Source organism: Petromyzon marinus, chromosome 12 (assembly GCF_048934315.1).
Source record: "Petromyzon marinus isolate PM22_M1 ecotype Great Lakes invasive population chromosome 12, UKy_Petmar_22M1.pri1.0, whole genome shotgun sequence".
NCBI lineage: Eukaryota > Metazoa > Chordata > Hyperoartia > Petromyzontiformes > Petromyzontidae > Petromyzon > Petromyzon marinus.
The window spans coordinates 3,134,815-3,157,870 of NC_133678.1; the positions used below are offsets into that span (position 1 = coordinate 3,134,815).

General features: G+C 52.5%; 1 protein-coding gene across 2 annotated transcripts in view; it reads right to left on the minus strand.

Annotated features, from left to right (window-relative positions):
- Positions 1-23,056, minus strand: part of LOC116941679 (uncharacterized) — an 85,802-nt gene that overhangs the window by 25,377 nt on the left and 37,369 nt on the right. For both annotated transcript variants that reach the window (XM_032952993.2, XM_032952994.2), the window contains exons 2-3: positions 17,964-18,029; positions 1,991-8,769 (exon numbers count right to left, since the gene is read on the minus strand). In XM_032952993.2, the coding sequence (XP_032808884.2) occupies positions 1,991-8,769; positions 17,964-18,029 (6,845 nt within the window). The remainder of the gene's footprint in view (positions 1-1,990; positions 8,770-17,963; positions 18,030-23,056) is intronic.

Genomic DNA, 23,056 nt, shown 5'->3' on the forward strand with positions numbered 1-23,056 from the left:
TATTTTTTTTTAGCAGACAGGGAAATGCAATCGGGAGATCTGCCTACAGGTGGGTCCCAATGGCAAATGTTGATTCATGTTAGTGTGCGGCAGCCAACAGAGCATAGAAGAGATTGGCGTGACTGGGCCACTGAATGTTTCCAGCCAATTCCTGCGAATGTGAAGTGAACGCCGGCGACAACAATGTGTTTTTTCATCTCGCATCCATCTGCTGTTGATAAAAACCCGCCACTGTCATTACATCGCAAGGAGTATATATGTGTATATATTTGTATATATGTGTATATAGCTGTGTATATATATGCGTCTCGGCCACCTCATTATTGCAGCGTGAGCCACCGACGCTTAACGATACGTGGCCCGCTGAATGAAACGTAACCTTCATCGTCGCGACCCGGGGATGCAATCACCGCAGAGACTCGCTGGGGGGCTTTGTTAGGCAGAGCTCTCCTGCCATTGCCGCTGCCCAGGGGATACAATCAGTCCGAGGACGACGGGACGCATTGATACGCAAATGCGACTGCGCTATTTTCCGAGGCGAGTGACGGGAAAACCCCCGTTTAAAAAGTATTTTTTTGTCGCGCACACACGCGCACACGCACACACGCAGTAATGTCACCACACGGGAACCGGGGCTCCCGGAATAAATCACACGCTGGCACGGCCGCTTTAATTCATCAGGTGCCAGATTCCTCTCTGGTCACTGGAGGACCGCGGGTGGCCTCAACCTTTGATCCGCTATACGCGTGCGTGAGTGCGTGCACACGTGCGCTTGATCCCCCCCCCCCCCCCCTTGGCCCTTTGGGGAACTCGTTCCACTTAATGTTGCCAAAGAGAAAGAGAAAAACGAAATACACCCTCTCAGCTGTTGACTTCAACAGGCCCAGGAGGGACGAGGGAGTGAGGACACTCCCGCTCACCGCTAGCACCGTTCTCTTCCCCTCTTGCTCATTACCGGATTACTCCGCGAATCCCGAAGCGTAATTTAAATGCAGTGTGAGGCGTTTTGGAGGGGGCGGGGTGGGTGGGTGGAGATGAGCAATTTGGAGCCGCAAAGGGAATTCCGGGAGGGGGGGGGGCTCGCTGGCCAGGCCGCCCCCCTCCCCACCGTGAACTTCAGCGCTGCCGGCTCAATTAGCGGATGCCGCGTGGCCCACGTGGGCTGCAAAAAAAGGCATCGCCGCCGACTACCTCCATACCTCGCCGCCTTTGTTGAAATTATCTTTTGAGATTATAACGATTCGCGTTGGATCTCCGCCGTGCTTTCACGCGGTGGTGGCGGTGGTGGTGGTGGCGGTGGCGGTGGTGGTGGTGGTGTTGCCTCGTGCCGTTCCACCTCGCCCTCGTCGACGGTTTCTGCTCCGTGTGCAGAGAAGCTTCGTGGGGGGACTGAAGCAGCTCGGCGCATGGACTTAAATGTCGCAAATGCATGCCAACCAACAACACTTTTGTACGACCCACAAACTCTTACGTCGGAGGAACGAGAGAGCACAACCGATCTCAAAACTGAATATTTCTCCATCAATTATGACATACATCCTTGGCCATGCTTGGCCATCAGAATATTAAATTAGTTTTTGTTGTGCACTCCTGTGCATGGATATGTATCTGCTTGTATTAATATATTAGCATATTTAATGGATTATGTATTTGTTTAGTTATTTATTTACCATTTAAACTACTAATGTACACATATTTGGACATTGTCTTTTACTGCGTTAAAAACAATCGATGGGACTCATAGATTAAAGAATGGCAACATGTAGATTGTAATTTGCAAGCATTCGACAACGAGGGCTGAAGATTCCATTCCAGTGGAACAACATCTCCCCGACTAAAAACAAAATTATTTATTCAGCCCACCCGACCGCTTCAGTCTCCCAACGCAACCCTCATTACCATTCTCCCATCCGCCCTCATTAGACAGTCGCGGTCCCTTGACGTCAAGTGGAACGACCGAGCTGCGGGCAAAGCCCCCCTGTCCCCCTACCTGTCCACACGGAGACCTCCAAGCGCCAGAGTGGACCAGCCGCCGCTGTCCGGGTGCTGAAATCGCCGCCGTCGTGTACGCCCGGTTGCCCCTCGCTCTGCACCGCACCAGCGAGAGGCCCAGCGTGCTGGCGCCGCAGCCGCCCAGCGCCCAGTGGCTGTAGGAGGAGGCGCCCCTGCCGGTGTGCGCCGCTCGGCAGGGCTGCGCTCGGTGCAGGTAGCACCAGAACACGGTGGTGTCCGTCTGCAGCCTGGAGCTCTGGCCTCCGGGTGGAGCGGCGCTCTCCGGGTGCGACGCGGCGGTGACCTCTTCGCTCATTTGGCTCGGCAGTCTGGCACGCACCTGAGCGGCAGCTCCTTGACGTGCCTCCGGCGAAGTCGGGATGATGCCGCCGCCGCCGCCGACGGCAATACCCAAGCCTTTGCAGGATGGCTGAATCTGTTCGCTGGGGCCCGCTTGCTTGGACTCGTGCTGTCTCAGCTGCTCCGCTTCCGCGTGGATGCTGCGTTTCGCGTGCTCTTCCTTGTGCGTGGCGCTCGTGGTCTGTGCCGACGCCCGTGACGGACCTGGCATCAGGCGCTCTTGCCACGACGCTGGCTGCTCGACCCACCTTGACGTCCCAGCCACTTGCTCGGCAGTGGGAGTACCGGGGACCTCGACCGGTATCTGTCGGACCAGCACGGGCTTGTAGGCCTTGCCGAAGTCGTGCTCCTGTGTGTGGACGTGCAGCATTCCCGACACCCGCTCGGCCAGACTCGTCTCCTCCCTCACGCGTTTCTGCTGCTGCTTCTCCACCGTGATGTCGAGGCTGCTGGCGGGTGACAGCAGCCTCTTTCCCGCGGCGGAGATGGGTCCCAGCGGGGGAGGGCTCATCTGCTGCAGAGGGGTGGTGGGCCGCTGCGGAGGACACATGGTGGGGCTTGCCGGGCGGACGGGCATTTCGATGTTGGGAGACAATGAACTCTGCAGGGGGCTCATCAGCACGGGCTTGCTGCCCGTCAATGCCGCCTGCACCATAGCCCCGGGGAATTTGATCTGGTCAATCTGTGGAGTGGCTCTGAACTCCTCCGGCTCTCCGGCCAAATATTCCACGCGCGACAGGTGTGTGAACGACGCCGTCCCTTGCGCCGGCTGCGCCGACTGTCCCGCTGATTGCCTTCCGTGAGAGGGAGACATCAAAAATATCCTCGGCCTCTCGGTCACGCTGCACGGCGCGGTGACCGGCGCCCGCTCGAACGCCGCGTTTCCCGCGGACTCCGGCGGGGCCCGCGACGACGCCGTCTCCGCCGGTGCCGCGTGGCACTCGTGCGCCGGCGTCCCTGGCCGCGCGGGAGAGAGCGTGGCGGCGCCGGGGCGCTGGGCTCCCGCGCCCGTGGGCAGCGCGTAGCACGGGTGCAGCCGCCCCTCCGCTGGGGGACTCGAGCCGGGTCTCCGAACGTCCGCGCCGGGCTGCGGCTCCCGCTGCCTGGCCCCTTCTGGCGGCTGCCCACCCTCGCCGAGTGGTGGCGGAGGCGCGGGTGGCGCGTGCGGCTTCCTCGCCGTAGGCTCGCCCGAGAAGATCATTGAGATGGGTTGCGTCGACGAACTTGGTCCTGGGACTTCGGAATCGCCAGCAGCAGGAGGAGCAGCAGCGACAGGAGCTGGAGCGCATGGGGGATTCGGAACGGGCACGGCGGCTCCACCGGCGGAAGGCGTCGTGTCGAAATGCAGAGTTTGCGGCAGCGTGCCGTGAATGACGCCTTCCTCCAGCCGGCAGAAGACCAGCGCCGGCTGCGCGTTGAGCGTAGACGTCATGAAAATCTGCGGCAGGGTGGCGGCGTAAATGGCGTAGCCCATGGACGAGCCACTCGTTTGGACTCTGATTGGCACGAGGACGGAAGCCATCGGTTGCAGGAACGCGGGCGTGTGTGAGAGCACGAAGGTGTCGAGCTGTTGAGCGGGGGGGAACGCCGGAGAGGCCATCACAGGGATCCCCAAAGAGCTGGACGCCTCTTGCGCTTGCAACGAGTAGGCCACGGGGCTGCTGGGGGACAGCACGTACTGCGACTGCTCCTGCGGCTGGTATCCAGGCACGTACTGTGGCTGTGGGTGCAGCGCTTGTATCACATGCTGGGCGGACGGAGGTGGGGACGAGATCTGAGCTCCTTGTAGCCCCCACTCCACCGACTGGGCCCTCTGCATCGGGCACTGGTGCCATTGCTGTCGGAGCGCAGGTGACGGCAGGTGCATGCCCTGCTGTGCCAGCTGCTGCCGCTGCTGCTGTTCGACGGAAGACTGCCTCGGCACCGGTTGCTGCAAGTGCAGCTCTGCCGCCTGGTGGAGCTGCGGCACTTGCAGTGGAAGCTGTATCACCTGCTGCCCATGCAGGGGCCTGGCCACCTGTTGAATGGACAGCACTTGGGGCAGGGCTTCTGGGAGAAGGGATCCACGCTGGGACCAGACTTGAGGATACCCCGTTTGCATCGGCAGTGGACTCGGTGCCGGCGATCCGTAGCGATAAACCATTTCGGCTGGCGGCTGGGTAGCGGGCTGCTGCGGTCGTGGCTGAGAGCGCTCCGCTAAGCCTGCGTGGTGATGCTCCTGGGCTTCGGTGGATGCCGAGAGCGAAGCCTGTCGGGTCAGCGGGCTCCTCCTCGGCTCCTCCTCGGCGGGAGACGCAGCCGCTTGGCGATGCATGGCCGACATCGCGCCGATGTCCAACGATTTGCTCCGGATCTCCGTCGTGAACTGGGAGGTGCCAGGAGAACCCACGGCCTGTTCCGACACGGCCCTCCGGAGCTCGGAGTGGACGCTCGGCACCATGAGCCTGTGGCTGCAAGTCGGGACAGTGAGATAGTGGGTGGATTTGCTGGTGAAGTCTTGCTTTGCAGGCAGCCCGCTCGACGTCATGGCCTCCTCTCGGTCTATGGAAGTGGACAAACCGGAGCAGTGCGACAGAGAACTCTCTCTGCTTAGGCTCCGGCCGACTGAGGAATCGGTGCTCGACTCCAGCGATGATAGTCCCACCTCTGTGAGCCGGAGTCTCTTCTTCTTTGGCGGAAGCTTTTCAGCTGGAAGTTGAGACAGAGTTTCACTGCGCATTGGCCAGCAAGACTCCTCCTGCGCTTTCTCCTGCTGCTTTGCCTCCTCCTCCTGCTCCTTCTCCTCCGTGACAAGTATCTCGGGCACCTGAATGTTCGGCTGCCTCACCAGCTTGTGCAGTTGGTGCTGGGGTGACGTCGGGTAGACGAGCGGCCTGCCGGGGTCGAGCGGGGGAGCCTCTTTGTGCTGCACGGTGGCCGAGGAGGCCGCTTCGCTCTCCGTGGACTCCATGGCTTCCAGTGAGCTTGGCCTGCTGAGCGACTTCGTGTGCTGAATAACAGAAATCTGCCCGCCGCCGCCGCTGCCCTCGTGCTGAGACGACCCTTCGGAGCTCGCTCTCTCGAAGCCCCCGCCCGTCTCCGCGACGGGCGGCTGGGCTTGGGCCCCGGCCTCAACGGCGGTGGTGCCCCGAGGCTCGGAGGCCGACTCGAAGCTCATCTGCGTCTCGACTTGCGGCGGCGCCTTCGCAGGCTGGGGAGGGGGCCTCACCGGGCCGGCGGCGGCCGTAGCCGGGCAGCGCGCCGCGTGGCCTAGGCGCGCACCTCGCGCGGGCGCCTCCGAGTGCGACGCGGGTTCGCCCGTCGTGGGGCCGAGCTCGGGGCCGAGCGCGTTCTTGCCGGTGTCTTCCGCCGCCAGGGCGTCCTCCTCGCTGCCCAGGCTCTTCTCCTTCCGGCGCTTCCTGATGAGGTGCGCGCGCTTGAGCACCGTGCCCGGGTACGACACCTTGTAGTGCATCATCTGCGGCTGCTCACGGCCCTGCTGGGTGACGGACGGCCGCCTCCGCGGGGCGTGCAGCTCCGAGCAGTAGTACTTCTTGTGCGCTTCGAATTTCTCCAGCTTCCTGTACCTGGCCCGGCACGTCTCGCACTCGTACATGAGGCCCTTGCCTCGCGGCAGCCTCTGCAGCCGCCGCGCGGCCTCGCTCGTGCCCGGCGTCTGCGGCGGCTCTTGCTCCAGCGACCTGCTCTTGGTGGCGGAGAGCTGCCCGGCGCCGCAGGAGCCCCCCTCCTGCACGCTCTCCTCGGCGGACAGGGTCTTTTTAACGCGCGTGGCGGTTCTCGCCGGGAGCTCGAACGCTTTCTGCCTGACCAGTGGACGGTGGTGCGAGGCCATGGCGGAGAGATTGGGATCGGAGACGAACACGTCGTCGTACTGGGAAGCGGACATCCGCTCGTCGAACGAGTGGCTCTCCCTCGTCATGCTCGACGCCCGGGGCTCGAAGAACCCCGCCGTCGAGTACCCCGCCACGGCCGGCATGGAGTTGCTGCGCGTCACGGACAGGCCCTCGGTCGCGCCGTAGCTCTGCGGCACGTTGAGCAGGCATATGGTCGACTTGGACACGTCCGCGGACATGGACTGCCGCTGTGACTCCAGGCCCGAGCCGGCGCTCAGCTCGCCGGCACCGAGCGGCCGCAGGTCGAACTGGAACGAGTCCTTGAAGGTGTACGGCCTCGGCGAATCGATGCTGCCCTTACGAGTCAGCGAAGTCCTCCTGGGCTTCACGCTGTCCAACTCGGTGTTGTCGATGACGGCCTCGTTTCGGGAGATCAGCTTGTTGATGTGCTCTTCGAGGCTGTCACCCGTGGGTCCTTTGGAGGACGCGGTGAGGACCAGCGAGTGCTTCTGCGGCGGCATCAGGGGGCTGGGCGCGAGGAGGCTGGACCTCGTGCTCACGTTCTTGCCCAGCACGATCTCCTTGTACGACTGGGGGTTGGCGCTGCCGGGCTGCTGGTCCGCGCTCTCCGACCGGGAGAAGTACCCCGAGTCCGTGCTGCCCTTGCTCAGCGAGCTCGGCAGGTCGGAGCCCTTGCCGTGGCACTGCTGCAGCGCCAGCTCCATGTCCCGCCTCTTGCGGTCGGGCGAGCGTATCGCCAGGGCGAGCTTCATCTTCACCAGCTGGTGCGCCTCGGACCTTTGCGACGACGACGACGACGACGATGTCGGCGGCGGCTCCTGCTGCCTTGGCTCGGCGAACTCGACGACGCTCTCGGGGGCCTTCGCGTGCTCGATGATGACGGTGGGCAGTGGGGAAGACACGCTGGGCGCGGACTCGAGCGAGTAGCTGCCGCCGTGCCTTGCGGAATCCAGCGACCCTTGGGAGGACATCGACCGCAAGAGGTTGGGGCAAGAGGAGAGCAGGGCTCTCCCCTGCTCCTCCTCCGTGTCCGTGCTCTCGCCGGCCTCGGACCGCACCTCGGTGTCAGATCTGCTGAAGGAGGTGCCGGCTTCGGACAGGCTGCCGGAGTGCTCCGCGCTGCTCGTCAGGCGAGCCTTCAGCGCGTGCGTGTGCGACTTCATGTGCTTGTAGAGGTTGCTCTTCGTTTTGAACGAGAACCCGCACGTGACGCAGGGGTATGGCCGCTCTCCTGTGTGCGACCTGATGTGCTTTTCCAGCACACTCGGTTTAGCGCACGCCCTGCTGCAGAAAGGGCATATGTATTTTCCTGGCTTTTTTGGCTTCTTTTCCTTCTGCTGCTGCTGCTGCTGTTGCTGCTGCTGCTGTTGCTGTTGTTGCTGCTGTTGTTGTTGTTGTTGCTGTTGTTGTTGCTGCTGCTGTTGCTGCTGCTGTTGTTGCTGCTGTGCTGGCTCTGAAGACCCGGGTGGCGGCGACTGAATCACACGTGACGGCACGGCAAATTGTCCATAAAGAGGTACTACGATGTGGGCTGCGGTAGGAACGTCTTGAGCTTGCGAGGAAGTGCAGGGCTGCGGCAGAGATTTGGACAAGACCTGCAGCTGAGGCTGTGGCTGGTGAGCCAAGACGAGCGAAGTTTGCTGAAAAGCGGTGTGCTGCTGCTGAGGCTGTTGCTGTTGCTGCTGCTGCGTAGCTTCTCTCGTCGGCATGTGTGCTACATTCGAAAAGCTACTTTGTCCTGGTAACGCAGGCTGCAGGAAAGCCATTTGGGGCTGAGCCTTAGCTGCTGGGAGCTGACCGGCGTCCCTTGCTTCTTGGCCTTGCGATGGATCTCTTGATGAGAGTTCAGAGAGCACGGCGGTGGTGGTGGCTGCATCAGTGGTGGTGGTGGTGGTGGCAGCGGCGGTGGCGGTGGAAGGGTCCCTCTGGTTGGGATCAGACTCCATGGCTGTTAACAAGGCCTCGAGGGGAGCGGCCTGCGATAAATCTGCGTTGACTTCCACTACGTTGCGCAGGGGGGATTTACAATTCTCGGCCACCTTGGCCTGCGCGTCAGGACTGGCAGGAAAGCGTGGCGGCGGCAGTGCAGCATCCCTCGGAGGCTCGGGCGGTAACTCTTCCCCATGACACACCGGCTCCCCTGGTGCAGCGGTCTCGTTACGGACAGACTCCGCCTCGCTCTCCACGCGCGGCCAGGCCTGCCGTAAAACAGCGCGTGGCTCCTCGCTTATTTCGGTCGCAGGCTCATCGCTCACGCAGCCCCGGCGAGCCGGCAGGCCGGTCTCTGCTAAAACAGATTGCTTTTTGGCTTCGCTTTCCACGTTTCCATTTTGCACCGAGGCGGCAGCAGGAGCGTGGCTCTCCTTGGGATCGGTGGCCGGCTCACTCCCACGTTCTCTGTCATCCTCACCCACTCCCTGTCCCCTTAAAGCTGATGACCTTTCCTTGATGAGATGTTGCTTGCTCTGCCTTTGCACTGCGACTTCACTCCTCCTGTCCTTTTTCTGGTGCTTCTTACACGCGGTCCCTTTCGTGTCCTTTGAAACATTCACGCTGTCATTTCCTGCGAAGACACCAAAGGACACGTAAATCAACCGGCAGGATCTTTAAGCCATTGACAATTATTGACACACTGCACGTCACGGGGGTACAATTAGCCAGCGACACAGCGTACGAGAATATTATAATGCAATAACAGGCTGTGTAACAGACAGAAAAGGTACCTCTTCCCTTTGAGCAGGAATCGCTGTGGTCTCAAATCGCTGTGGTCTCAAAATGATTCACTGTACAAGTGACATTCAATTCAGCGCATGAGATGTATCAATGATTTAAAAAGGATAAATAATTTTAAAATATGAATTACGCTTTTAAAGAATGGAAATGAAAAAGGTCACTCGCAGTAAGTAGGTAATCGGTTAACAGAAAAATATAACAGTTGACTTTTCATTTTCATACTCTTTGGTTATTTCGGTATACCTACGTGACTTTACCGAAAGAGCCAAAGAGTATGGGATTCCTGCAGTCACGGAAGCTTCAAATCAAGATTTTCATTTTCAATTGCAGAGCCCGAAATTGACGTTTTTACATGCGTGATTATTTTTGTACCACCGCGCACACAACAAGAACGACAACAAAAAACGCCAACCGCCGTTTGACGTTCAACGGAAGGATTCCAACAGCGTTGCTTTCGCGTTCTGCCTCCCTTCCACGTCGACGCGAAGCCAAACTAACTCAGGAGGTGGCACGCGTCACAACGGCAAGGACCCCCCCCAACCCCCAGCTCATTTATTTATTTATTACCCCTCTCCCCCACCCCCCTTGCTTTGCCACAAACAAAAAACACGGGGCCGTTTCACTTAACACTGACCGTGGCGTGCAGAAAATATTTTATTTCCAAGCGGGCTTTGTGACGGTTCCGCGTAACACCCCTTTGGGACGGAATCGTTGAACGCAAAATAATTTGAGTTTCTTTTGGTTTTGGCACGCGGTTTTTTTTTTATTGCCCGCGTTTCCGTGACGGCATCCCCAGCGTGAAATATCGGCACGTTCCAATAATGAGGATATATATGCGGAGCTCTTTGATTCCATGCGCGTTCTAGGATCGATTGAGTCAGGAGACGTGTGAATCTTAATCAATCCGATAATGTGTGGTTTTTTTTTCTGGCACGGATGTCTTGCATTAATAATAATTAAGAGAATAAACCATTACGGATGGTACTTAACTCAAACAATTAACTTAAAGCCCTACGTCAATCCACTTTCCGATGTTTACCTTTCAATAGGAAAGTGGTGTTGTGGTAACTTTGTCATCCCGCCCCGACTAGACGTTTGTGAAAAAGAGCTTTACAGCTCATCGGATTCCTCCAGAGTGCATTCACTGTGGTGTGCGAGCGTTTAACAGAGAGTGCAATGGGTCTTGGGTATCGTGAAATCGGCGAGGCTGCCGAAATGACGTGGATGGTTAGAAGGGGGCAATGTTGCCTCCTGCCTGCCACCAGCAGACAATCACCACCGTCAACCACACGAGAACAAATGCTCATAAATGCCGGAGCGCCCTCGTAATTGCCTCCACTCAGCGGTCACACCGACGTAAAAGAAAAACTGAGACAAAGGACACGAAAGCACGACGCGTGATCGAAAGCAATTATACAGCCCCTGAAAACAGCCAACCGATTCGCTGATTGCTGCCGCTGAAGTTGTTGCCAAGGGATCTCGCTCGTAACGATTTGGCTTCCAGCGGGGGGGGGGGGCCTTTTCATTCGCGGGATTTCTCCCTCGCGGCTCGCGCAGACGGCGGGAGCAGCAGACGCGTCACAAAAGAGGCACCCTCGCCGGACGACCACGTGCAGCTCTTTGCCAGTCTGCACAGAGCCATTAAGCGTTCTCCTTCCCCACGCGTGCGTGTTTACACTCGGCGACGGCATTAGCTCAAGTATCGCAGACGCCACGGCCTTTCGAATGCTGTGCACCAAATTGTCTGTTGCATAACGCTGCACTCGGAGGCCCGCTTGCCTGCCCCCCTACACGACAACCCCGCAGTGCCCTAAGAAGTACATTTACAATGTTTCCTTGAACAACAGAAGCGATGCGGAGAGTTGGCAAGTGTGTGCCCCTTACTTCACAAAACTGAGGTTCGCTGGAACTCATCTCGACCATCTCGATCGCCACGTTTGAGGCCACGATACCGCTTGCCGGCACCGCTACCGTGAAGGGACTGATGTTCTCTTGACAGGTCTGGCCAATTTACTGCGGCAGCTTGCGCGAAAGACCTGCTGTTACCCACCACAGGGTGAGGCAATGCGTGCGTGGGCGCGTCAGCTCCGCGGAAACACAAAATGAGATCAGCTCGCGCATGTTATACCGTACACGTAAAAAGAAGATTAAGGTGCGCCACTGCTGCTGGAAGGTGCCTGCCCAAAAGAAAGCTCTACGGAATCCCCTCTGGAGTGTATATGTTGGCCTACTCTTCAGCGCTGGCAAGACGCCTTGGCAGAGGTGACAGCACCCATACGTGTTTTTTTTTCCCCTCCGCACGCAACTTGCCCATCGGCGAACTGCGGTGACCCCATCCATACTGCTGCTGCTGCTGGGTGGACAGAGGCGGGGGGATTGGTTTCAGCTGGCACAGCAGGAGATTGAACTCGCGACCTCTGTATTGCAAGTCCAGTGTGCTAACCACACACCGTGGCAGCATCCCCACATTGTGCAATTATAGAAGTATTATAGATGTATACGCAGCGCAAACCGTAATCCTATGCACGATACAGCCATGCATATGTACCATAATTTATAGTTGCGATCGGAGCTGGGATGACTAAACGATTAAGTAAAATAATCAGTTAAAAATTATATTCGTCTATAACCTACCGTCCAGCGGCACATGTGGGACAGAGGTGGTGACATTCCCCCAATTATGTTACCATTTTCCGATTAGTTGAACCATCAAATCGGTCGAAACATCGAATACTTAAATAGTCATATAGCCCACTTCTTGGTCATCATGTACCTATCGCCTCTGTCATAGCGGGAGGCCCTCTCCTGCGCCGCCCTGCTGAGGCGTCAAACAACAAATTGGGGCATCACGGTGGAAAGATGTTAACTATCTCACCTGGTATACAGGAGGTTGTGGGTTCTATCCAGACCCTGACGGCTGTATAAATTTGGAGTTTGCGTGTTCTCTCTGCCCGTGGTGACGTGGATTTTTCTGTGGGTCCTCTGGCTTTCCCCTCTAAGTTTAGTTATACGCGTTTAGAGTATTTGGCTGCTATAAATTTCCACGCGATAAGCCACTTCGTTGAGCTATCATTTGTGGTGGCCAGGCCGCTTCTGAAAAAAAGAGCTATACAGCTCAGTGGGCCTTATCTGGTGAAATAAAAAAAATAGTAAATGGTTTTAGACCCAGCAGGGCTCGCCGGTATTCCCTTGAACCACGGAGATTTACAGCGTAGCACGGGGGGGGGGGGGGGGTAGATGTTCAGCATAGACGTGCCCAATGCGGTCCCATCAGTGCCATAGGAAGGATGGGATGGGCGGCATGAGCACCCCTCTCGAAGGGGGCGCAGCCTCAATCTGTAGTCAAATTGTAAGCAGTGGCGGCTGGGGTCGTTTAAATATTTGGTGGGAGGAGGGGGGTGGTGGTAGTGGTGCTGCTGCTGCTGCTGCTGGGAGAGCGTGATAGTGGCACCTGGCACCTTGCCCAGGGAACTAAGATGTCTACCTACGGCTCTTAAGTTCCAGACGGCAGCTCCCCTCGTGGCATCGTTAACATGATAAATGTATATACCGCAACAATGAGATTTATTGATTGCAGCTCAGCGTAGCAGCCAGTGATTCATTTCAGCCAGGTACAGTCTGAAACGCTGTTTGGGAATTGTTTATAAACCTGTTTATAGGATTTGTATAAACTTGTTCATGAGATCCATAATACAGGTGTTTTGGATTAGATCGTGATCTAACCGAGACAAAACCTGTATTATGGATAATATTGGTCGCGAAAGCCTACGTGTTAAATTGTTCATAAGAGTATAGAAATATAGGGTATAATAATGTAGGATTATTATGGATACGTATACCTTATACGCTCGTAATAGTGCCTTATGCCGATAGCCCCTACTCCAAGCCAGCCTGTGAGCATTACAAAAATACCGAATGAGAGATTAAGCCGTGGTGGCTGCACGACGTATGAATGTGATTGATTGGCAAGGAAGGCAGGTTTGGTGGATCACACAGAAATGGGGCGTTCATGTGCATGAGACACCCGGCGGTGGACCGAGAGTTTAAACACCGAGCCACAAGACGTGGTCGGGTGGCTCCGGAGTCAGAGCACAAAGCCGGCACGGTTGAGACCTGGGTTCTAATCCTGCTCTCAGTGACTAATGATTAAACCGGGTAGTTAATTGTAGCGGATTAATGGGTCTAGGTCCTGTTTCCAATGACTGCAAAAAAACAAACCATCACCTCCAATTTGATTTTGTTTTACTTAATGTGGCTAAGTTGTAGCTTTGAGATATACAATTATAGATATAACATCAGATTGACTTCCACATAAGAAGCATTTCCTGCCTAGCAGGGTATGTGGGAAGTGTGCCCCGTGGAAATATTCTTCCGTGGGCTGTTCTCGAACGCATGTGGGGTGTGGAGGTATCGGGGTGTTCTGTGAGAGTTCCAAGTGGGTTCTTATTTGACATCACCCTCACAGAACAACTGGATTAACGTGTGTTTGGTATTGCACATCTTTGAAAATGATACCTGAATGTTGGACCAAAATTATTTCTACCAACCAAATGTGGTGAGCGATACGGAGATAAGTTGGCTGCAACAATGTTTTTTGGGCAAATCTTGATCAAAGGAAAGCAATGTGAGATACAAAAAAAACAATTCACCACTCATGCCATAGGGTTCCAAAAATATTGACATATCCATCGACCGTTGCTTGCCTTCCAGCTAAGCAATAGTACATGTCAAATGACCAACTATCAATACAGTCATCTTCTTTGACTCGTGAAGCAAGGTAACACAGGAGTATAAACTTTCGCATTATAATTCCCGTGCGTGAGATGCTCTCACCAAGATAAGTGAATTACCTCCCCAATACTCGTTCAATAATGACCACAATTAGCTTGTTTCGGAGATGATTTAATTTACAACAAAAATGATTTACTACGCTTCAGCTGTAATGAAAACGTTGTAATTATAATATCTTATTATTATAAATTGAGCTTTTATGGAAATACTCAAGGGTTTTGCTTGAAAAAAAACTTTGACCATTACTATAAGTTTAGGCAATTAAATATAAAATATGTATCCAGCAGTGAATTGCTAGTATATGGAAATACATTCAGATTCGCATTCATTTGTAACAAAAACATGATATTGATGACAATGATGAAAAAAACCATGAACGTTAAAGAGTAAATGAACGCCAACGCAGCAGCAAAACTTAAGGAACTAAAACCACACATCCTTATTGGATTATACCTGCAGAGGAATTGTACCACAGTTATCGTATAATTTCTGGGCCCACCATCCACCAAAAAACACTGACGAGTATGGTGAAGTAAGGTCAAACAACAACCATGACCAACACAGTGTGGGAAGGCCTTTATACATGAGTAGAATTTGACAAAGGGCTGTACTTTGAACAAAAAAATATTACGTGCATCAGAATGTGATAGAAGACATCATTTATTTATGTTTCAATGTAGTGTATGGATGCAACTAAATACAGCTCAGATTGTTGAACATCCAATTATATGTATTGATGTGCTTTATTCATCCAGGTAAGACCCCCTTGAAAATGAATGACCTCTGTTGCCAAAGAGGCTTGGATAATTGGGTAGTAATTAACACGCACAATGGAGTTGAAGGGGTGTGCGTGTGTGTAGAATCATTTTTTTCGCAATGACTCTGGCTCAGGATGTGCCTACCGTCATGAATTCTCAGAGGCGCTTTAAGATTTCACTGCACGCTTAACAGCGTGATGCCTTGGTAATTCCCGCAAAAAAAAACACATTCCAACAGGTTTAAGGGTTCGAAATAGCTGCGCGACATGACTGGTAACGAACGAGAAACGAATTAGATTTTTTAAAAGAAATCCAACCCCATTACGCACGCACACGCACACCACAAACCCACGCCGTCCCTTACGCGCGTTCACATTCTCAGGCGTCCCTTGCCTGCCGCGCAGTAAAGAATATCGCCTCATTTGGGCTTCCGGCGGAAAGATAAAAAAAAATGTGGCTCTTGAAGAGCAGCACATCGCACCGGGGAGTCAGATGACTCAGCGCGCAAGAAGCCAAGCGCGTGGGCTGTGCCGCGACGTGCGCCAATGAAAAGGGCATTCTGTTATCTGTGCAGGGGAGCGGGGGAGTGCCTGGCAGCCAGGCGACAACTCGCTGGCTCTCCACGAGGTGTGCACGGGGGATGGGGGATTCTACCTCCGTGAATAATTAAGTCTCCCCCCCCCCCGGCTCCCACGCGCGCGCATGACGCAGTGGGCTTTTCCACCCACGCAACGGAGCTATTTTGAGGCACGGCTCCTGTTGCCCCCTCTTGCTCCTCCATCCACCCACCAGCCCTCACTCCTCCCCACGCTCCCCGTCAACCCCACCATCTCCCCCCCCCCCACCACCACCACCACTCAACAAACCAGCGAGGCAACCTTCCCACCCAGATGGTGTGAACCTCTTTGCTCCTTCGCTCGAGGCTGTAAAATTGGACTACTCATTTATTTAGCTATTGTACACAAATATAGTAAATACACGCGGGTAAAGGTGCGGCTCTGGAAGATTCCATGATCCCACCACTGCTGGCGGAAAGGCCTCCGTTAGAAGGAGGTCCAGAGGAGAGGGTATTTTGGTCTATTATTCCACATTGGCCAGAAGCCTTGGAAGAGGTGAAAGTACCAATAATTGACTCCTGCACATGCGACCTACCGATCGACTTTACAGCAGTGAACCCATTTATATTTCTGAGTGGACAGAGATTGAGGGAGCGGCGGGGGGGGGGTTAGGGAACTTGCCCCATTGTCTCAAGTGCTGCACTGGGAGATTGAACCGGCGACCTCCGAATTGCAAGTCAAGGGTTGATAGCCATTAAAAAATAGCAGCATCCCACATACAAAGGGTGGCCCAAAAGTCAGGACACATAGGGTTCGTATATTTATTTAAATAAAAAAATCGCATAGGGTTATTTTATTTATTTTAACACATGTTAAAACTGACTTCCATTAACATTAATGCATGCGTGAATGCTCTTTAGAAATTCATTTCTCGAACTTTTTTGGTGAGGTTCACCAAATAAGTTTTGTCTCAATTCATGCACGGTTCATCTTGGTCGAGTTTTTTGGTATTTGAGGTGACAACTCCCACAGGAAGAAGACAACGAGACATTCGTGATGATAATAGATGAAGTGTTAGCTTCAAGAATAAACAATAAATTTCGTTTAATGCCTGTGTCATAATAAATTACATAACCCCCATGTGTCCTGATTTTTGGCTCACCCTGTTTATCCATTCAAATAGTTGCCTAGGGGGGAAAAAAACAACTAAAAATAAAATGTTACTCTTCTGTGCATCCTTTATCGAGTGCAAACACACAATTAAAACCACTTTCATTAAATCTACACTGACTCGTCAATAGTACACTTACTTAACGCTCACATAGAGTACGTTTATTTATAAAGAACCAGGTGAGGGCCCATTACCTGTCCGTGTAATGGGCCCTCAATTTATCACTTGCACATTTTTAATAGCCTTTCAATCCAGGTAATTGAGGCCACAACGATCGGTAATTGCACTCTCTGAAATGAAAAAAAAATATGGAGCAATCAATTTTCCCAAATCATATTTGTGGACATTTATCACCGTTTGATGGCGGCTTGGGTAAGCTGCGGCAATTGGCGAATGCGGCTGTAATGGACCCTTAACGGGGCAGTCAAGTGGCCGATTTTATTTTGACGTTCGAGAAGATACACGGGGAACACTTTCTGGAAGATTTGCGAGCAAGTGGCCAAGCGTGGGAAGTGTTGGCTGGGAGACAGCCCTGGACGAAGAAAAAATATATAAATTACAGAGACAAAGACCCACCACCTTCCGATAGCTGTTAACAGACTGTTGGAGCAAGTGCTGTCAGTGATCAACTGCGAAGGCCAACACCACTCCCGGCCGCCTCTGTCTCCCCAGTGCAGATGTTTAGTGTTGCACACCGCAGCAGGTAGCTATTTAAGGCGAAGTCAACGGACGGGAGGGGAGGGCAAGGACTTGTCCAAATTATTGCCAAAAGTTATTGGTCGTGAGCAGGAATCGAACTCGGGTCGACGGGTTCCCTAACCGCCACGCCACCGCTCCCCCCACAATTGTAAGTAAGTAACAAGCGCTCGTTGACAATCGCAAACGTGCAAAGGCAAGCCATTGGCACTGCCTTGGGATCTTCAAAATCAATCTGTGGGTCGGGTGTTGAGTGATTGCGAATAAGTGCGCCCCATCAATCAACATCTCCGGCATAGGACACATTATCGGCGCATTACAGCTGCAGACCCAATAATTATTGTCTGCGTTGGAGGCGCCGCGACAGAGTGCCGCACGTGTGGGACTGGCAGAAGAAGAGGAAGATGAGACAGAACGGGCACCGCAGAGTGCGCGGCTTAGAGATGATTATGGCTGCTGTAATTGCAGATGTAACGTATGAACGGAATTTCATGGGTAAATCCACTTGCATGTTATCCGGCATATTTTTTTTATACGTATCGATATGGATAAATAAACCATAGCAATATTTCATGCCTTTAGACTCTTTGAAATGACATATTTTTTAAATAATAACGAACTACAATTGTCCAAAAATTTAGTGTGGATTTTTTATATATATACATGAGAGTGTTACACTTTGATAACAAAAAAATTCCAGCTTTAAGTTTACATGCGTTGCTTTATTTCATTCATTCATTATTTAAGGCCACAATATTAAATATGTTTGGCAGAGTAGAGTGGTGGATCTGTGGTTAGCTATCAACCCGGCGATCAGTTTGATTTCCAGCCACAGCTAACATCAGTAGCAAGTGATATCTGACCCAGGCATTCCATTCTCACCCACACCCCTCCTCCCACGTATCTTTTTCACTAACCTACACTGACCAGCACAGTGAAGTATAGTCAAGCAACCCCCACAACCAACACAGCACGTGGAGAGCCTTCATCCAGCAGTGGACTGAAAAAGGACTGCCAATTTTTGTCGACACAGAGGAGATTGTTTCGTTACCTGTGCCGCTTGTGTTGATCTGGTTGTCGGGATCCTGCAGTTCCTTTTTGGCCTCTTCAATTTTATCTAAGCAAGAAAAATTCCAGAGTCAGAGGACGAAGCGGGCCACATTGCAGCCATTCCGACAGGCCTCCATTGGGAAAGGCATCGGCGTGGGGGATGAGACATTGCGGTACGAAATATTTTTCTTACGCGCAAAGAGAAACACGGATGAATCATCTCCCGGCCCTCGAGCACCGCTGTAGGGATGAAGAATAAGGTAGGCGGCTCTCCAAGAACATTCCTACACCTCAATTGTGCAGCAATGAAATATAATCAATAGCCCTTTCCAGGGCCATCTGGGAGCCGCGAAGGCCACAGGAATCTCACCGCCCTTGGCAAAGGGGGGGGGGGGGAGTAGGGGGGCAGCCTTTGGTTGCTGCTGCACCTCGGGGGGGGGGGGGGCGAATGTGATAAACCTGAAGGTCAAGGTCACGTAATCAGCATCGCAAGCTGCCTTGGGGTTTGGCGGTGAAGAATACCTTTGAGACAACCCCGCCGGGAGCCGATCGCTCCGGCTGGCCCCCACCGCAGATCCGTGCTCACTATCCTGTGATCCGAGTTTTGAGCCGAGGCCTGCTCGGGCCAGAGCTGGATAATTGAGTCTGAAGGGTGCGGCGCTGCAGAGCCTTGGAAGCGGCACGCAGCCCGAGTGCATCGGCCGTGACGTTTACATCGTCGGACGCGGGCAAACGACGGGTCCCATTGACAGACACCGACAGATATATATATGGCATATTCAGGTCCCATTGCCAAACACAGCCAGATACAGTTCCACTGATTGCTATAGGCAACCCGATGCAGATCATATTGTCAGACACAGTACATTGGGCTAATGTATGTCGATACGGGACCTATTGACAGACATAATCCCATTGACTGCTTTGCGTACGCAGATACAGGTCCCATTGCCATACATAGCCATACATAGTTCAATTGATTGATATACAGTACGTACGCAGATATAGGTCCCATTGCCAGATATAGCTTCCACTAGACACAGCCACACACAGTCCAATTCGCAGATATAGCCAAACATAGCATTCACTGCAAGATACAACCTCCACTCCCTCGGCAATGCCCTATACAGAGTCCTGGTACAAACTGACTGCGCCAAGTGCGGTGTTCTGGGTTAGGCTGCGTGTTCTGCACGGACTTCAGAATCAGAATCTGTATTTATTCTGGAGAAATCCGATGAGCTATGAAGCTCTTTTTCCACAGACGACGTATGAGTGGCTGCGGAAATCTTGTTATGATAAATTAAAGCCATCCTACGATTTTAACACTCAAAACAACGGGTCGTTATTTTTCAACATGTACTATCGGGTACAAAGTATTTGTATGTAGACCTGAGAACAAATAACACGCCAACGATATGTAAGTTCGAGGAGCATTTTTAATTGTCTATTTGTAACACAAAGTGAAACTACGAAAAAATATTTTAGAAGGTATGGCCCACTGAGCTATATTAGTTATTTTTCAGAAGTGACCCGGCCACAATTGATAGGTCTATGAAGTGGCTTATCATCGGGAAATTTATATCAGCCAAATACTCTAAAGGCATGTCTCTAAATGTGGAGGGAATATCCACGCGACCACGGGGAGAACATTCAAACTCCAAATATATCGAACCCATGACCTCCTGCACACAATGCGAGGGAGTTAATGTCTCGCCACAGCGGCTCCCAAATTTAATCAACTTATCTTAGACGAACCTTACTTTAATAGTTCAGTTCCACAGCACCATTAGTCCTGCGTCGAGCACGCAGAGATTTTGCAGCTGAAAGTGGCTGCAGTGTGTAGGCTTCTGACGAAGAGCACTTAGCGGGATCGTGTGACCTATTTATTTATTTATTGCAACCCACATTAATTAAAAGGGTTTTTTTTATATTCTATGGGTCTTTCGGTAAAGCCACGTAGATAGAAAAATAAAAAAAAGACGATTGCTTGTGTTGGGGATTGAAACGTCGTGATATTTTAATTATTATTTTTTATCTACGTGGCTTTACCAAAAGACGCATAGAATATTTATTCCTGCAGTCACGAAAGCTTTTAGTGAAGTTTTTTTTAATGTGTTTTATGGCAATTAATTTTACTTTTTGTGCCCTGTCAACAAGGAATTAGCTTTAATGAATATGGCCGCAGGAGTACGCAACGAATATTGACGAACATAACAAATTTAAAACTAAAAAAAACACGTGTGTGTGTGTGTGTATACTGTGTCACCTCCCCAAACAAGCACATCGAAAACTTGATTAATTCTCGTGAGTGAAAATGGTAACTAGCTGGTTCAGCTAAGTCAAGTGATGAGGATGGAACTAACTATAGAGTGGAGTCAGACGAGAAACTATGGCGTTAATTTGACTGTTTATAGGTTCCCAAACTCACTGCTCAGTGAATGTACGTTGAACTTCTTTTGCACTGTACAGAGCCAACCGTGCTAATCGGAGGTGCCGGGGAAGGACAACGAACTAAACACAAAAAGTAGTTGGAGAGAAATGAGTTTTCAATCTAGATTTAAAAGTGAATAGCTCCAGTGGCTTCCTAATTTCGGAAGGAAGAGCGTTCCAGACGGCCGCAGAAGCGCATCTGAATGAAGGCGCGCGATGCGGTGAATGACATCAATTTGTCGTGCCACTTCTGCGACTGGTGGCGAGCGACGATGCCCGCCACAGGACATTGCTCAGAAACAGAGGCTGCTCGCTCCACCGGAGAATCTTTAACGGGTGCGAACCACCTGCTGACAACGCGTGGTTCAGAAACGTGATCGTTAACGCAGACAAAATGGAACGGAGGAATAACAAAGTGCACAGAGGAGCCTGGAGGGACGCACGTGCTTGGAATTACACCGAGACGCATAAAGAAGAAGGCGTGGAGCAGAGGAAATCCCCCCTAGGCTCGTGACACGGTTGGCTACGTACGGCGCGAAAAGAAGTTCAACATATATACATAATTCAAAATGAATTAAGTGTGCTTTTTTGCGCAGGATCATACCCCGAGAAGGGATGATGGCCGATGGTCAAGAATAATCACAAAGTGGCAGCCAAGGAACGGAACGCGTCCGATAGGAGATGAAGCGTTGAAGTCAGCTCGGGTGCTCGGTGGATGAATACATCGCAGGATCACGAGAGGTGGTGACAGCTCAGGGAGGCCTTCGTATTGCAGTGGATTAATGATGCCCCTTTGCACAAACAACTGCTTACGTAGCAGCCTCTATATATATGGCTCTACTCCAGGCTTACACAACAATGACTGTAGCCGTGGTAGTGAAAAAAGACCGGGAAGCAATTGGATGGTGGGCATAGGTGCACTGGCTGTCACGGGCATGTTGCTCCAATTAAAACTTTGAAAATGGATCCTGCCATAATGCAATGGTGAGCACACTGCATTTACAACCCAGTGGCTGTCAGGTTGTTCTCCCATGGTAGCAGTTGAAACAATGGTGCAGATTTCTTACATCTCCCCTCCTCTATTCACCCACCCAGCAGTATAAATGAATGGCATGCTATAGTCACGCAGGTCGAAAAATAATAGATCACGACGTTTCGATTGCTGTGGTTGTCCCACCTGATGACGATTGCTTGTGTTGCGATAGAAACTTCGTGATCTATTATTTTTCTACTTATGTGACTGTACCGAAAGAACCAAAGAGTATGGATTGCTGCAGTCACACGAAAGCTTCAAATCAAGAATGCTATAGTCAGTTGATCGCCAACTCGTGTGTGGTGGGTTACAGTGTGATTACTCCCACCTCTTCCAAATCATCTAGCCAGTGTGGAAGAGTAGGCTAAATACCCAGAGATAGGTTTTCTCTAGAGCTCCCTCTGATTTGTGGCCCATCTGCCAGCAGTGACATGAGAGAGAAAACGCAGGGCTGTACCGTTACCTGCTACTAAAAAAACGTCATTATAAAGGAACGCAGTGACGGCGTGCGCTCAGAACGCAGGTGTTCGGCAGGGGAACGTCTCACTCCGAACATTTGGAACAACAACTAAAAATAACCACCTCCAGGCACCATCACTCCAAGCCAAGTTTCCTGCGAACAGGTCCATGGCTGTAATGCTACAAAAGCACCGACGCGTGTGTTCCTTATTCGAAGAGTCAGGTACGTGCGTCAGGCGGTTACTTAACTAAACTATTTTTTTTTGTTTCACCGGGTAAGGCCCACTGAGCTATGTAGCTCTTTTTTTCAGAAGCGACCTGGCCACGAATGATTGCTCAAACGAAGTGGCTTATCACGTGGACATTTATATCAGCTAAATACTCGAAACGCGTGATGTTGATTCTAAATGTGGAGGGAAAAACCGGAGGACCCGGAGAAAAATCCACGCGACCACGGGGAGAGAGACACACAAACTCCAAACACACAGCGGGCATCGTCAGGGTCGGGATCGAACCCCCGACCTCCTGTATACCAAGCGAGGTAGTTAACATCTCCGAGCCACCGCGGCACCCTACATATCTACCGCACACATAATGAAATTGTGACCTTTCAGACTTGCTAATTTTTTTGTTTTTTTAAGAGTGTGTAACAAAAAAACTTTTTTTATTTTATTGTTTCCCTTCCACGTGGCTTTACCGAAACAACCAAGAATATGAATCCCTGCAGTCACGAAAGCTTTAAATCAAAAATTCCTTGAGAGCTTGTCTGCTCGGGGAAGGGACATGTTGAATAATTGAACGAGAACAACCAGCGCTCGGCGCTCAGACCCTCTCGGGCACTTCAACATCGGCGTGGCGATGGGCCGCTTGCTCAACCCCGGTGGCTGTCCCCCCGCGCGCTTGCGAGCCGCCCGCGAAGCGCAGTGCACCACTCGCAGCGTCACCCCTTCAACGAGGACAACCGCGATCCCACGTTCGCGCACGCACGCGCGCATCTGTGTGCGTGCGTGCGTGCGCGCGTGCGCGCGTGCACACGTAATGTTCTCCGACAACTCGTGCGTTTTCACAATTGGATGTATAACGCGTTGAATGTATTCGGGAACGCATTTTTTTTTTTTACCGCGGACGCGGATTGGATACGACGCGATCGAGCGAACGGAACTTACGTCGCG